Source organism: Grammomys surdaster, unplaced genomic scaffold, assembly GCF_004785775.1.
Source record: "Grammomys surdaster isolate TR1022 unplaced genomic scaffold, NIH_TR_1.0 125562, whole genome shotgun sequence".
NCBI lineage: Eukaryota > Metazoa > Chordata > Mammalia > Rodentia > Muridae > Grammomys > Grammomys surdaster.
The window spans coordinates 238,929-252,260 of NW_021620409.1; the positions used below are offsets into that span (position 1 = coordinate 238,929).

Genomic DNA, 13,332 nt, shown 5'->3' on the forward strand with positions numbered 1-13,332 from the left:
ATTAGGTGCCAGTTCCAACCTCAGCTTTTTTTTTTTTTTTTTTTGGTGGTGGTGGAGGTGGGGTTACACATTTTTTTTCCGCATAAGTTTACTTCTCCTTTCTCCAGAGCGTTGGGGTTAGTGGGCTGTCGGAAGGATGAGGTGTATTCTCCCAGGCCACCTGTAAATGTTCTTTTGTATTTTTCCAGACAGTCTTATGTAGTCCTGACTAGTCTGGAACTCAATTTGTAGACCAGGGTGGCCTTGAACTCACAGGTCGACCCTCCCATCCATGCTTTTTCAGTGTAGGAATGAATTACAGGCGTAGACTGTCATGACTGACTTTATAAACTCATTTTGACAGGGAAGAGGGATTTTGTTTTTACCTGTCTCCCCCTTCCCTTGGTAATCTACTTACCTCAGTTGAGGGAGAGGAACCCTCTGCTGAGCCCACATTGTTGGCTTATCTAAAAGAGCTCTTCCTTTGAAGCCTATCTGAAGTATTTATAATGATGGGTGGGTTGTGTCTCCCACACTCGGAATCCCTCTCTGGGGTAAGAAATCCACCTTAGACTGCAGATTTGGCTCTGCCGTGCTCTGTCCATACCCAGCGTTCCAATCTCCTGGGATCCCCCAAGAGGGGAAGGTATTTGTTGACACCTCTGAACCAGCCAGAATCTCATTATCCTGTTTCTGTCTGTCCCTCTTTCTAAGTACTCAGATTTAGCTTTGCATAGCTTAGGCACTTGTTTACATTCTAGAATTACATTTCATCCAGTCGAATGGGAATCATGAAGCTAGAAGTCGTGAATTGTAAGGAAAGGGAATGAAGTTCCTCCTAGTCGTATTATATCTCATGTATGACTTTGAACAAGTCAGTGAGCTTCTGTGGGCCTTAATTTCTCTATCTAGTAAGTGAGAAGTTAGAATTTAAGAAAAAAAAGACAAAGCCAAGCTGTAACACACAACACTGTTTCCCATCTTGGGTCCCTGCAATTCACATTTAGGTGAAAGTTAAGCTGTAATTCCTTTCTAGATTTCCAATTCCCCAAAGAACACTGCTATGTAGCCTTGATAGAAAAGGTGTGGGAACAGAAAAATAAACATTTGGGACATTTTTGTTGGTTATCTTACTACTTCTACCCTTTGGCTACATTTAGGCTAGACTCAGATCTTGACTGTGTGAAGCCAGAGACAAGTCTCCTTTCCCCATGTGCAGGAATCTCCCCAACGACCAAGGCCCTGCAGATGACACCAGAAAAGCAGTGATCCAGGCAGGACCAGGTTGTCCGTACAGGACATAGGTGAGTAGACTTCTGCTTCTCTCCATCCCTGTAAAATCGCTCCCTGAGTATCAACTTCCACTTTTTCACCACCCTACTGAGGAAATAAACAGCCCCGAAATTATCTTCCAGGCAGTTAGGAAAGCAGCAGCTACCTTTGGTCCTAGAAATGCGTTCTAGTCGTTAAGGTTAACCCTGGGATATGCCTCGCCTTTCAAATTGACCTGGCTGAAGCAAGACTCCAGCCCTCAAGGAGACCCGGGTGAAGCAAGGACCTGCGGTGAGGGACTCTGGGCGCTAGGACCCAGATCCGGATCGGAGACGAAGGAGCCGGGCACTAGGACCCCGCGGCCGCGGTGGGCGGTGCCGTCGGCCCGCTTCCCCGCCCCCTCCGGCTCACTCCTCCCCCGCCGGCCATGTTGGCTCCGCTCAGGCCCCGCGGTTGAACCGCGACCCCCTTCCCCCTCCCAGACCCCGTACCCTGCACCCCTCTCCCGCGGGCGTCTCCTCCCTCCTGGCGCCCGGAGCCTGGCCATGTGAACCGCTCGCCCCCCGGGGAGAAACGAGCCCCGACCCGGCCGGACGCGGTCGCCTCAGGTTTGTGGAGTGTGCGGCCCGGGGGCCTGAGGGCCGGGCGCCGGTGTTCTGCGGGAGTTCCTCAGGCAGCCGGTGCGCCTCAGGTGACTGGGACTTCTCCGCGCTGGGATGCCGCCGAGGCGGTGGGGGACCCCGGCCGGGAGCGGGCGGCGGCTGACGAGGCCCCCCTGAGGCGGCGGCGGCGGCAGCGGCGGCCGAGCTCTGCTGGGGTGGAGACGCATCCACTCGCGGCGGAATCCCCGGGAGGGCTCCACCTCCTGGGGCGGTGGCGGGGTTGCCCGCGCGCGTGCAGGGGGTGGACGCGGGGCTTCCCGCAGTGGGCTACACCTGAGGTTCGTGCGGGTGCGGGTTTCGGCCACGGTGAGTGGGGGGCAGACGGTGACTCCCTGGAGAGCCTCGGGTTTCTGTTCTCCCGGTCACGGAGAGGGCCTGACTGTCGGTCGTGCCGGCCTGGCTTGGGGTCCTGGAGCCTCCGGAGGATCCCCGACTCTTGAGATGGGGGTTGATATAACTCATACTTGGCGTCTGGGTTTGAGTAGGGCCAAAAATTGAGGGGAAGAATAAAGAGGGATTCCTTTCCAAGGAAATCCTGTCCAAAGGGGATCCCCATTTCCGTAGTGAGACGGTGCTCTCGCATCATTCATTTATTTCCCGGCGTTCCCGACTTCCAGAAGTCAATGCCAATAGCAGGCATCCTTTGTGGAGCTTACTGGAGTGAGGGATTTGTATCCTTCGGGGGAGTGGTGTTGGTGGGGGCGATAGCTTCCACCACCTCCATCTGTACACAAACTGCCCCTCCCCCAGCCTCCCGCAGGAAGTGGCCGGGAAATGGCAGCTGTGCGTTCGATGCTGCGTCTCTTGTTGTTTTGAAATGACCATTTTAATCTGATTTGGTTTCGTTTTCTGAAGCTTTCTGGGAAAGCTTGGATCTGTCAAACGTTAGACTTTTTCCACTGTAGTATTCATTTGTCATCTAGTAGTCAACTATAGTTGACCCACTGATCTTGGTCCTCTTTTGTACACTATCTCTTCTGAACCCCGCTCCTGCCCCAAGTTAGAGGTCATAGAGAATCAAAGTGAGTTATCACGAGCAATGATCACTCTTCAGAACAAGCAGTGCAGATTCCGCCACGAGTACTTGAGATCTTTATGGAATTAGATTGGCTTTCTTGATTCTTCTTAATATTTTTAAGCATGACAGTTTTATTTATTGCAGAGCATCTGAGCAAATAAGCTTGTGCAGAGAAGGGTACTTCCCAGTCATGGAAGAAGGGGAAAGGGGGAAGATGTGTGCTGACATTTGTACATCGGGATGGGGACTGATTAATGACAGTGTTAAGCTCGTTCCTCGGTGATTCTAGTCTAATCCTGGAGGGAAGCCTGTTCGTTGACTTGGATTCCTAGTGTTAACGCTTACAGAACTAATTAGGGGAATTTGCTATCATGACTTAACTTTCGTCTATAAAAGACTCCTTTTCCTTTTTTTGTTATTTTTTTAACATTATTTTACGTATATGAGTACACTGTAGCTATCTTCAGACACATTAGAAGAGGCCATCGGATCCCATTACAGATGGTTGTAAACCACCATGTGGTTGGGAATTGAACTTAGGACTCCGACCAGTAGCAGAGCAGCCAGTGCTCTTAACTGTGTAGCCATCTCTCCAGCCCCCAAAAGAACATTTCTTGAAGTGTGAGGTTTTTTCTTTTTCCTTTAATTTGTTGTTGTTGTTGATGTTCTGCTTTATGTGTGGATGGGTCGTTTGCCTACACTTATGCCTGTGCACCACCGGTGTACCTGGAGCCAGCCCATAGAGACCTGATGCAGGCTTTGGATTGTGGAGCTGTCGTGTGTGAGGACTGAACTCCTGTCCTCTGGAAGAGCAGCTCTTAACTGAGGAGCCATTTCTCTATCCCAAAATAACATGTTGGTTTGCAGGGGCTGGAGAGGTGGCTCAGCAGATGAGAGCACTGGCTGCTCTTGCAGAGGATTGGGGTTCAATTCTCAGCTCCCACATGGCAGTTCACAACTCTCTGCAGCCCTACCTACCAGTCTAACACCATCAAACAGGCATACATACAGGCAAAACTCAAGTGCACAAAAAATAAAAATGAACTATTAAAAATTAGGGTGTGTATATGGGCTCCTGAAGGTCAGAGGATGCTGAACCAAGTGAGAGGGGTTTTTTTTGGTTGTTTTCGAGACAAGGTTTCTCTGTGTAGCCCTGACTGTCCTGGAACTCACCCTGTAGACCAGGCTGGCCTTGAACTCAGAAATCACCTGCCTCTGGCTCCCAAGTGCTGGGATTAAAGACATGTACCACCATTGCTCAGCTGAGATTTTTGTTTGTTTGTTTATTTTTTTGTTTTGTTTTGTTTTGAGACAGGGTCTCACTAATTGCTCTTTGTCCTAAACTCCTTGAGTAGACACGGCTGGCCTCATACTTTCAAGAGATCCACCTACCTCAACCTCCTGAGTGCTGGGATTAAAATCAATGTAATTGCAACACAGAGACTTGGGTTGGTTGGTTTGTTTGTTTGTTTGTTTGTTTGGTACCAGGATCAGGCTAGCCTAGAACTAAGTATTTGAAGTTTATGTTGGCTTTGAACTGTCTTCTGCCTCTCAAATGTTGGAATTACAGAACAGACTTCACTATGCCTGGTCTAACCAAGAGATTTTTTTTTTCCTAAAGGATAAACTGTGGTCTGTATCTCTCCATTTTGTTTTTTGTCTGAATTTCCCTATCCACCCCCCTCCCCCACCCCAAGACTGTGTCTCATTAGGTAGACCTAGCTGGCCTGGAGTTCTCTATGTAGACCAGGCTGGCCTTTAATTTACAGAGATGTGCTTGTCTCTGCTTCCTACATAATGGGATTAAGGCATGTGCCCCATGCCTGGCTCGTTCTTGTTGTCATTTGGGTTTGCTTAGGGACAAGAGTTGAAAATACAAAGAATGAGAATGCGAAGATCATTCGAACTGCCCTGAAAACATGCACCTGTTGTTGAAATTGTGATTTTTTTTCTATCAGAAACTTGTTGGCTGCATATAAAACCGAACAGGCATATGTGATTTTTGTGAAAATGGTATCTTTATAAGTAAGATTGACTTATTGCTTAGTGGGGTGGCTGACAATCTGGAAACAGAAACAAGTGTGTCAAGTGTGTTGGCATTGCCTTGCTGATGCTGACTGGCAGGTTCTTCTGATCTAGATGGTATAGAGTATCTGGGTAATATCAGCTGGTGTGTGTGGGCGTGTGCATGTGTGCGAGTGTGTGTGCTGGGAATTTAACTCAAGGTCTCACAGATCCTATGCTTGAACTACTATTTCAGCATTTAAAAAGTACGTGTACTTGGTGTAGTTATGTTTGTCACAGGGTGTGGGTAGAGATCAGAGAACAAGTTTCAGGAGTTAGTTCTACCATGTAGGCTCTGGGGATTGAATTCAGGTTTGGTAGCAGGTGCCTTAATCACTGAGCCTCCTCACCAGCCCCACCACATTAACTTCTCCTGTCTTTAGCCTTTAGAAATTGATTCTCCTTGTTTGAGTTAAAAGAGGGAAAAGATGTGGAAATAAGAGTTTGATGGTAAGAACACTTTTTTTGTTGTTTATTTTTTGTTTTTCAAGACCTGGTTTCTCTGGCTGTCCTGTAACTCTGTAGACCAGGCTGGCCAAAAAGTCCCCATCTCTGCCTTGCAAGCGCTGGGATTAAAGGTGCATGCCACCACCTGGGTCATCTCTTCTTTCCGTCTTTGTCTATACACTTAAGCCACCTCTTTGCTTTTTACTTATTTTTGAATTTTTGAGACAAGATCTCTCTGTAGCCTTGACTGTCCTTGAACTCACAGAGATCACCCTGCCTCTGGCTTCTCAGTGCTGGGATTAAAGGAGTGTACTACCATCCTGTTCCCATGCTTCTGTGGTCTGTGTAGCCCTGGCTGTTCTGGAATTCACTCTGCAGACTAGGCTGGCCTCAAGCTCAGAGATCCACTTGCCTCGTTTCCCAAACACTGGTATTAAAGGTGTGCCCCACTTGTGTTCTGGTTTTTAAGCCTCTATCTGAAAAGAAATACTGGTTTAAGTAGAGTCAGATAGGCTCACCTCACCCTCTCGTTAGTCTGGATGGAGTCGGGTGCGGCCAAAAGAGAATTGAGCATCTTCCTGGTGGTAACCTTTTTTGTAGTGATGTCTGTGATGTGTGAAGTAAGGTTTTATATTTTAGGACATAGAGGGGCTTTTCTCCTTCCTCCTTTTCCCCCCCTATTTCTGCAATAGGGTTTCAGGTAGGTCAGGCTGGCTTTGTTTTTATTTGTGAGACAGGATCTTTCTATGTAGCTCTGGCTGTCCTGAAACTCTCCATGTAGACCAGGCTGGCCTTGAACACAGATCTATCTGCCTCTTACCTAGTGTGTAGAGGACCTTCAGTTCAGTCCACAGCACTGAAGGAAAGGAGAAATCAAGAGATTTTTGTTTGAGACATGATCTCATTGTATGAGATCCTGGCTAGCTTAAAACTATGAAGCATAGACCAGACTGACTTTCATTTATTTATTCATTCATTCATTCAATTTTATGTGCCTGCACTGTAGCTGTCTTCAGACACACCAGAAGAGGGCATCAGATTTTATCACAGATGGTTGTGAGCCATCATGTGGTTGTTGGGACTTGAAACTCAGGACCTCTGGAAAAGCAGTCAGTGGTCTTAACCGCTGAGTATCTCCCCAGCCCCTGACTGACTTTGAATCCGCAGAGCCCGACCTACCTCCGCTGTAATTTAGTCCTGGGAGTAAAGGCTTGCTCCTCACCACTCCTAGCTCAGGCTGGCTTGAACTCCTGTAGCCCAAGCAGGTAGTCCTTCTGCCTTAGTTGCCTGTTTGCTGTTGTTTTTTTGCTGCAAGACCTTGTACATGATAGAGAAGGGCAAAGTATATTCTACCAAGACACTACACACAACTATTCCTTTGGCAAGTGAAGTGCTAAGTGTAAGAACTATGGCAGAAAACCATGTTGTGATACGATTCCTTTAGGTTTTTTTTTTTTTTTTTTTTTTTTGTTTTTCGAGACAGGGTTTCTCTGCATAGCCCGGGCTGTCCTGGAACTCACTCTGTAGACCAGGCTGGCCTCGAACTCAGAAATCCGCCTGCCTCTGCCTCCCGAGTGCTGGGATTAAAGGCGTGCGCCACCACCGCCCGGCTAGGTTTTTTTTTTTAAGAATGATTCTTATACAATCCAGGATAGTTTCTGAATAGATCATATATCCAAAGATGACCTTGAATTTGTGAGCTTCTTGCCTCTTCCTAAGTGGTGACATTACAGATGAATCTCCAGTCTTTCATTAATGGGTATTTAATACTTTCTCTGTTCTTTGAGTATTCAATTAAGTCTGTTAGAACATTAAATTTAGGACTAAGTTTATTGACTTTATAACGTCAGTACTTTTCTATCCCTTTGCCTTATTTACAAGGAATACCTAACCAAGTCTGTGAAGGATGGTGTAGTTCATCCTTGTGTTTACTTCACAGCTTTGGGTTTAGTTCACAGCAGTGCAGGCAAGGAGAAGTCAATGAGTACACTGTAGCTGTCTTCAGACACACCAGAAGAGAGCATCGGATCCCATTACAAAGTGTTGTGAGCCACCATGTGGTTGCCTGGAATTGAACTGAGGACCTCTGGAAGAGCAATCAGTACTCTTAACCGCTGAGCCATCTCTCCAGCCCCCCAGTTTTTTGGTTTTTTTGTTTTTGTTTTTGTTGTTTTGTTTTTGTTTTTTTTTTTTTTGAGACAGGGTTTCGCCAGGCAGTGGTGGTGCACACCTTTGATTCCAGCACTTGGGAGGCAGAGGCAGGTGGATTTCTGAGTTCGAGGCCAGCCTGGTCTACAGAGTGAGTTCCAGGACATCCAGGGCTACACAGAGAAACCCCGTCTCAAAAAACAAACAAACAAAAAAAGCTAATTAAAAACAAAGATGGGGCTGGAGAGATCTCATGCATGCCGCTCTTGAAGAGGACCTCAGTTCAGTTTCCAGCACCTAACTCACAGCAGTCTCTCTGCCTCCGGGGGATGGATGCAGTACCTCTTGGACTCTTCAGATACCTCTGCTCACTTGCAGAAAGAAAACATGGGTTCGCCGGGCGGTGGTGGCGCACGCCTTTAATCCCAGCACTTGGGAGGCAGAGGCAGGTGGATCTCTGAGTTTGAGAGTTCGAGGCTAGCCTGGTCTACAGAGTGAGTTCCAGGACAGCCAGGGCTCCACAGAGAAACCCTGTCTCGAAAAAACCAAAAAAAAAAAAAACCAAAAAAAAAAAAAAAAGAAAACATGGGTTCTATTCCCAGCACCTACATGGTGGTTCAAAACCATTCTTAACTTTAACAGTTCCACGGCATCTTATGGCTTCTGCTGACATGTGGCTACCAGGCATGCACATGGTACAAGTATAATTATCAATTATAGTTACAAGTATTATCTCTGTGAAAAACTAGCTGTGAGTGGTGGCATACACCTTTAATCCCAGCACTTAGGATGCAGAGAAAGGTGGATCTCTGTGAGTTCGAGTCTAGGCTAGTCTACATATAGGCTGTACCAGGACAGCCAGAGCTATATAGAGAGCCTGTCTCCGAAAAAAGGAAGGAAACAAACAGAATATATTTCTCTGAAAATATTCTCTGAATGAGCTTACACCAATCTTATAGTGATGGTAACAAAACCCTGAGCCATACATTCTGCAGTAAGTCATTTGGCTCTTTCTCTAGTGTTAAATTAAATGCTGGAAACATGATGGTGAGACTTGACATCCAGGTGATAGTAGAACCTGTCTGGACATGGCAGTTTTCTTTGAGTAGTACTTTCCTTCCTCAGTGTAAAATTTCGTCACCCTCTACCTCACTTAGAGAGATTGAGCCTCAGTCAGAACATGTTTTAGTTGTTCTGAATCTGAGTTCCAAGAGAAGTTTGAATAGGTTAGATAAGAGGGCATCCTTTTATATGAATTTGGCACCTGGAACTCTAATGGAAGAAGATGACTTTGGCAGGAAGGAGGAGTTTTCAAGGTATGAAATTTAAAGATCACTGTCTGCAGTGTCAGGAGTTGAGAGTATAGAAAGCTGGGAGCTTCCCAAGATTTGTGGGGCAGAATGGGGAAAACTTTTATACATTGGGTCACTTGTATCACTATGTTTAAAATGCTGAGAAACAGGACTGTAGATATTCCTCAATAGTTAGTGCTTACTGCTCTTAAAGAGGACCTGGGTTCTATTCCCAGCACCACATGGTAGCTCATAGCTGTCTGTAACTCCAGTTCCAGGGATCTAGCTCTTCTGACTTCTCAGGGCTCCTGCCTATGTGTAGTGTACATACACATGTGCACTTAAGTGCACATATACACATAAAACATTAGTTTTTTTTTTTTTTAATGCTGAGAAGCAAGTTGGCATATCAATATGCACCTGTAATCTCACCATTTTCTAGGGTCTTACTATGTAGCCCTAGCTGACCTGGAACTAGCTAAGTAGACCAAGTTGGCCTCAGACTCACTGAGATCCGCCTGCTTGTGCCTTCCAAGTACTGGGATCAAAGGCACTTGCCATCATGCCTATCATTTTCTTGTATTCTTATATTGTGATATCTGAAACCAGGAGTTAAGTTTTATGTATTAAGTCTGGCTACATCATCTCTCTTGTAGTATTTCCCATACTATAAGTTTTAAAAAATACACCTTTTAAAAGCCAGCCTTGGTGGTAGATGCCTTTAGTACCAGCACTGGGAGGCAGAAGCAGGTGGATGGATCTCTTGAGTTTGATGCCAGCCTGGTCTACAGGACAGTCAGGGTTACACTGAGAAACCCATCTCGAAAAGCTTGTATGTGTGTACCTTTTAAGCTAGGCGTTGTGATCCCAGCAGTTAGAAGACAGAGGCAAATGGATCTCTGAGTTTAAGGCTAGCATGGTCTACAAAATAAGTTCTAGGACATCCAAAGCTACACAGAGAAACTCTGGGGAAAAAAATTTAAAGAAATATTTTATATATTTATATATATATATATATATATATATATATATATATATATATATATATAAAACATATAGTACATAACATACATACACACACACAAACAAGATAAACATTGTTTTTACTTTTTGCCTAATAAGAAAAACTAACATGGCTGGGCATTATGGACATACCTTTAATCCCATCACCTAGGGTTTTTGTGACAGGCGGCATCTCTGAATCCTAGGGATTCTGAATCACCAGGGACTATATAGTGAGACCCTGTCAGACAAACTAAACCTCACATTTAGTGCAAGGGCCTTTATATACATTTTCTTGTTTAACCCTCACAACCCATAGAAGTGCACAATAAAATTTTTTCTAAGTAATTTGTCCAAGGCCAAAGAAGTCAGTGGAGAGCTAAGATTTGAACATAGAGTCTGTCCTTAATGTTCGTTGACTGTGCAACACATAGCGTGTATTTAGGAATGAAATGAATGAGATGGCTGTGGTTCCTGTAACCCCTCAGTTGGGGCAGGTGCCAGATAGCTTTTATTCCTTTTACATCTCTAATTTCTTTGAGCCGTCCACTTATTGTTAATAGTACTTAATTTGTAAGGTCAGATATGCTATTTTCTCAGAATAATAGAATGGATAAGTTCATTAGTTTCCTTGTATATTCAACAACAAAGCAAAGAAAAAAAATTAATGTGACCTATCTTTGAGGGTATACTGTTCCCAGGTGATAATGTGACTGCCTAAAACTGGAGGAGAAAGGGGAAGTGCAGGTCAAATGGAATTGGCTCTTCTTTCCAGGATTTCTGAAGTGAGCTATTGCATGTTCTTTTTGCTCTGTGGCTTAAGCTTTGGAAATAGTCCAGCCTAAAACAAGAATTTAGTTGTTTTGTGTGTTTCATTCAGGATTATTAATCTCTTGATACTTACTTTTGGATCCACATTCTGAAGAATGGGCTTTCCCTGTAATGGGGACATCCTGGATGACTGCAGTCTTTTCATGAGTGCTTAGCAGATTGAAGCCTACTACTTACTTTACACTTGATCTTAGCCAGAAAGCTGGGGGGGGGGGTACATGCACGCACCTTCGAGAACCTTCGAGCATATGCATAGGAGTAATTAGCCTCTCTTTCAACCATGTAGGTTCCAGGGATTGAACTCAGCTCATTAGGCTTGGCTGCAAACATCTTTATGTGCTGATCATTTTGCTAGCCCTTACTGTGATTTTAAAATGAAGCTGGAATAGTCTATATGATATATAAATTAATACAGAAAACTTTTCCTGAGTTGGACTTTGTGGCATGTGCCTGTAATCTCAACACTTAGAAAGCTGAGGCAGAAAATATGCCCAGGTTAAGGGCATATTTTCTTCTCTTGCTATGAGTTATGGCTACTCTGGGGTGCATGAAACACACTCAAGAAACAAGCAAACAAACCCATTCTCTCCATCTCACTGCTCTCTTAAATAGAATACAAGTTGCTTTTATTTCTTTTAGTTAGAATTGATTAAGGTACTGGTTGTAATGGTATTTAAATTATAAAATCTTAGAATTACTATGCTAATGCTATGCAAGGTTTATATTTTAGACTCAAAATTGCGTTCTGGAGGCTGATGAGATGTTTTACTAAAGTTTTCTGCTGCCAGGGCTGAGGATTGAGTTCAATCTCTGGGACATGGTAGAAAGAGAGATCTGGTTTTCCCAAATTATCCTCTAACTTCTGCACACCTACCATGGCATGTGTGCCAACACATATGCAAGCAGTTTGCATGTATGTACATTCATGTGTGCATGCATTGTATGTATTTATGTAGTGTGTGTAGACTGTTCATGCATATACCTAATGATGTTTAATTTTTCATACCTAATAATGTTTCATCTTGCATATTGATAAACTATGATTTCTTGCTTTGAAACAGGATCTTACTATGTACTCCCGTCTGTCCTTGAGCTTTGATTCTCTTGCCTTGGCGTCTTGTAGGCATGTGCCAGTAGGTCTGACTGACATACACATCTACCTCTTGGAGATGTTGGCCAATGGTCATATCTTTTTATAACCAAATTATTTATCCTTTTAAACAGATAATTAAAATATTACCTAGGTCTGCTTTATTACTTCAACTTTAGGAACTTGATAAAGCTTTCTCGTTGCCCAGCATGGTGGTGCATGCCTTCCATCCCAGCACTCATGAGGCAGAGGCAGGCAGATCTCTGAGTTTAAGGCCAGCCTGGTCTACGAGTGAGTTCCAGGATAGACAGAGAAACTCTGTCTCAGGGAAAAGAAAACAAGGAAAATTTTCAATGTAGATGCTTATGTCCTCCAAACATTATTGACATAACCCAAGGACTTTGTGTGTGTGTGTGTGTGTGTGTGTGTGTGTGTGTGTGTGTGTGTGTAAAAATATCTCACGTTAGGATAATGTGTTCTAGTAGATCACAAATGTTTGACTGGTCAGACTTTCCCAATAGTTCTTAGTTTTGTTTTCATCCCTCTTCAACAGATCTATCAGAGTTAAGTTCATTTTCTCCAAGGGCTTCATTTCTTACCATTCCTGGTGCTGTGTTTATAGTTGTGATACCATGCTTGACTTAAAGTTGGGTCTTTGCCCAGGTTAAGGGCATATTTTCTTCTCTTTTTCATCTTGCATCTTTTTACAGTACCTACACTGAAGGATATGCAAAGGGAGGGAGGCACACAGTCTCTAAGTGATAATATGACCTTGTTTAACCACAGATATTTTTCCCTTTTCTCCCTCCTACAGAAATGGAGGCAAATGACCATTATAACTTTACTGGCCTTCCTCCTGCACCAGCTGCCTCAGGACTGAAACCCTCTCCTTCCTCAGGGGAGGGCCTCTACACTAACGGGTCTCCCATGAACTTCCCCCAGCAAGGGAAAAGTAAGTATGGAGGCCGTAGACCTGGGGAGGGAATAGGCATCATCAGATTAGGTTGGCAAGAGGAGACTGAGGTCTATCTTGGGCTAGCTACCCAACAACAACTCTTTGTTGGCAGGTAGTGACAGAGGAATAAATCCATAGAGCTTACAACTAGCCAGAGAGAAATCAAGCTTCTGAGAATAAGTTTTAAGGGCTTGGGGAAGCATTTTTTTTCTGTCTTGGATCTATATTAGAGAAGATGTGACATATAAGCTTTTCCATCTTAGTTTGCTTTTTCGTTGATCCTGTTTCTGGCTACTGCTGAGGGTGGTGGGTCTATGACAGGGTAAGGCCCTCTGGGGAGTTGTTTTTAGGAATGAGAAAACTTTTGGGGGTTGACGAAGGTGCGTGAAGGTCATGGTAAACGTGTCCTTAGCTTGTGCAGGAGTGCTGGAGCTGCCTCTTGTCCTTGTACACAAGGGTGGGGTGGGCAGGGCCTCCCCTAGAAATTGATCATTCCACATAAAAGTGTCACTGTTGAGGGTTTTTTTGTTTTTGTTTTTTGTTTTTTTGGTTTTTTTTTTTTTTTTTTTTTT

General features: G+C 44.5%; 1 protein-coding gene across 5 annotated transcripts in view; it reads left to right on the forward strand.

Annotated features, from left to right (window-relative positions):
* Baz2a (bromodomain adjacent to zinc finger domain 2A) overlaps positions 1-13,332 on the forward strand; it is a 36,785-nt gene that overhangs the window by 3,433 nt on the left and 20,020 nt on the right. For 2 of the 5 annotated variants that reach the window (XM_028786602.1, XM_028786604.1), the window contains exons 2-3: positions 1,199-1,283; positions 12,620-12,757. In XM_028786602.1, the coding sequence (XP_028642435.1) occupies positions 12,622-12,757 (136 nt within the window). In that variant the 5' untranslated portion in view covers positions 1,199-1,283; positions 12,620-12,621. Of the gene's footprint in view, positions 1-1,139; positions 1,284-1,739; positions 1,860-12,619; positions 12,758-13,332 lie in introns of those variants that run through there. The other 3 variants (XM_028786603.1, XM_028786605.1, XM_028786601.1) reach the window with 3 other exon arrangements.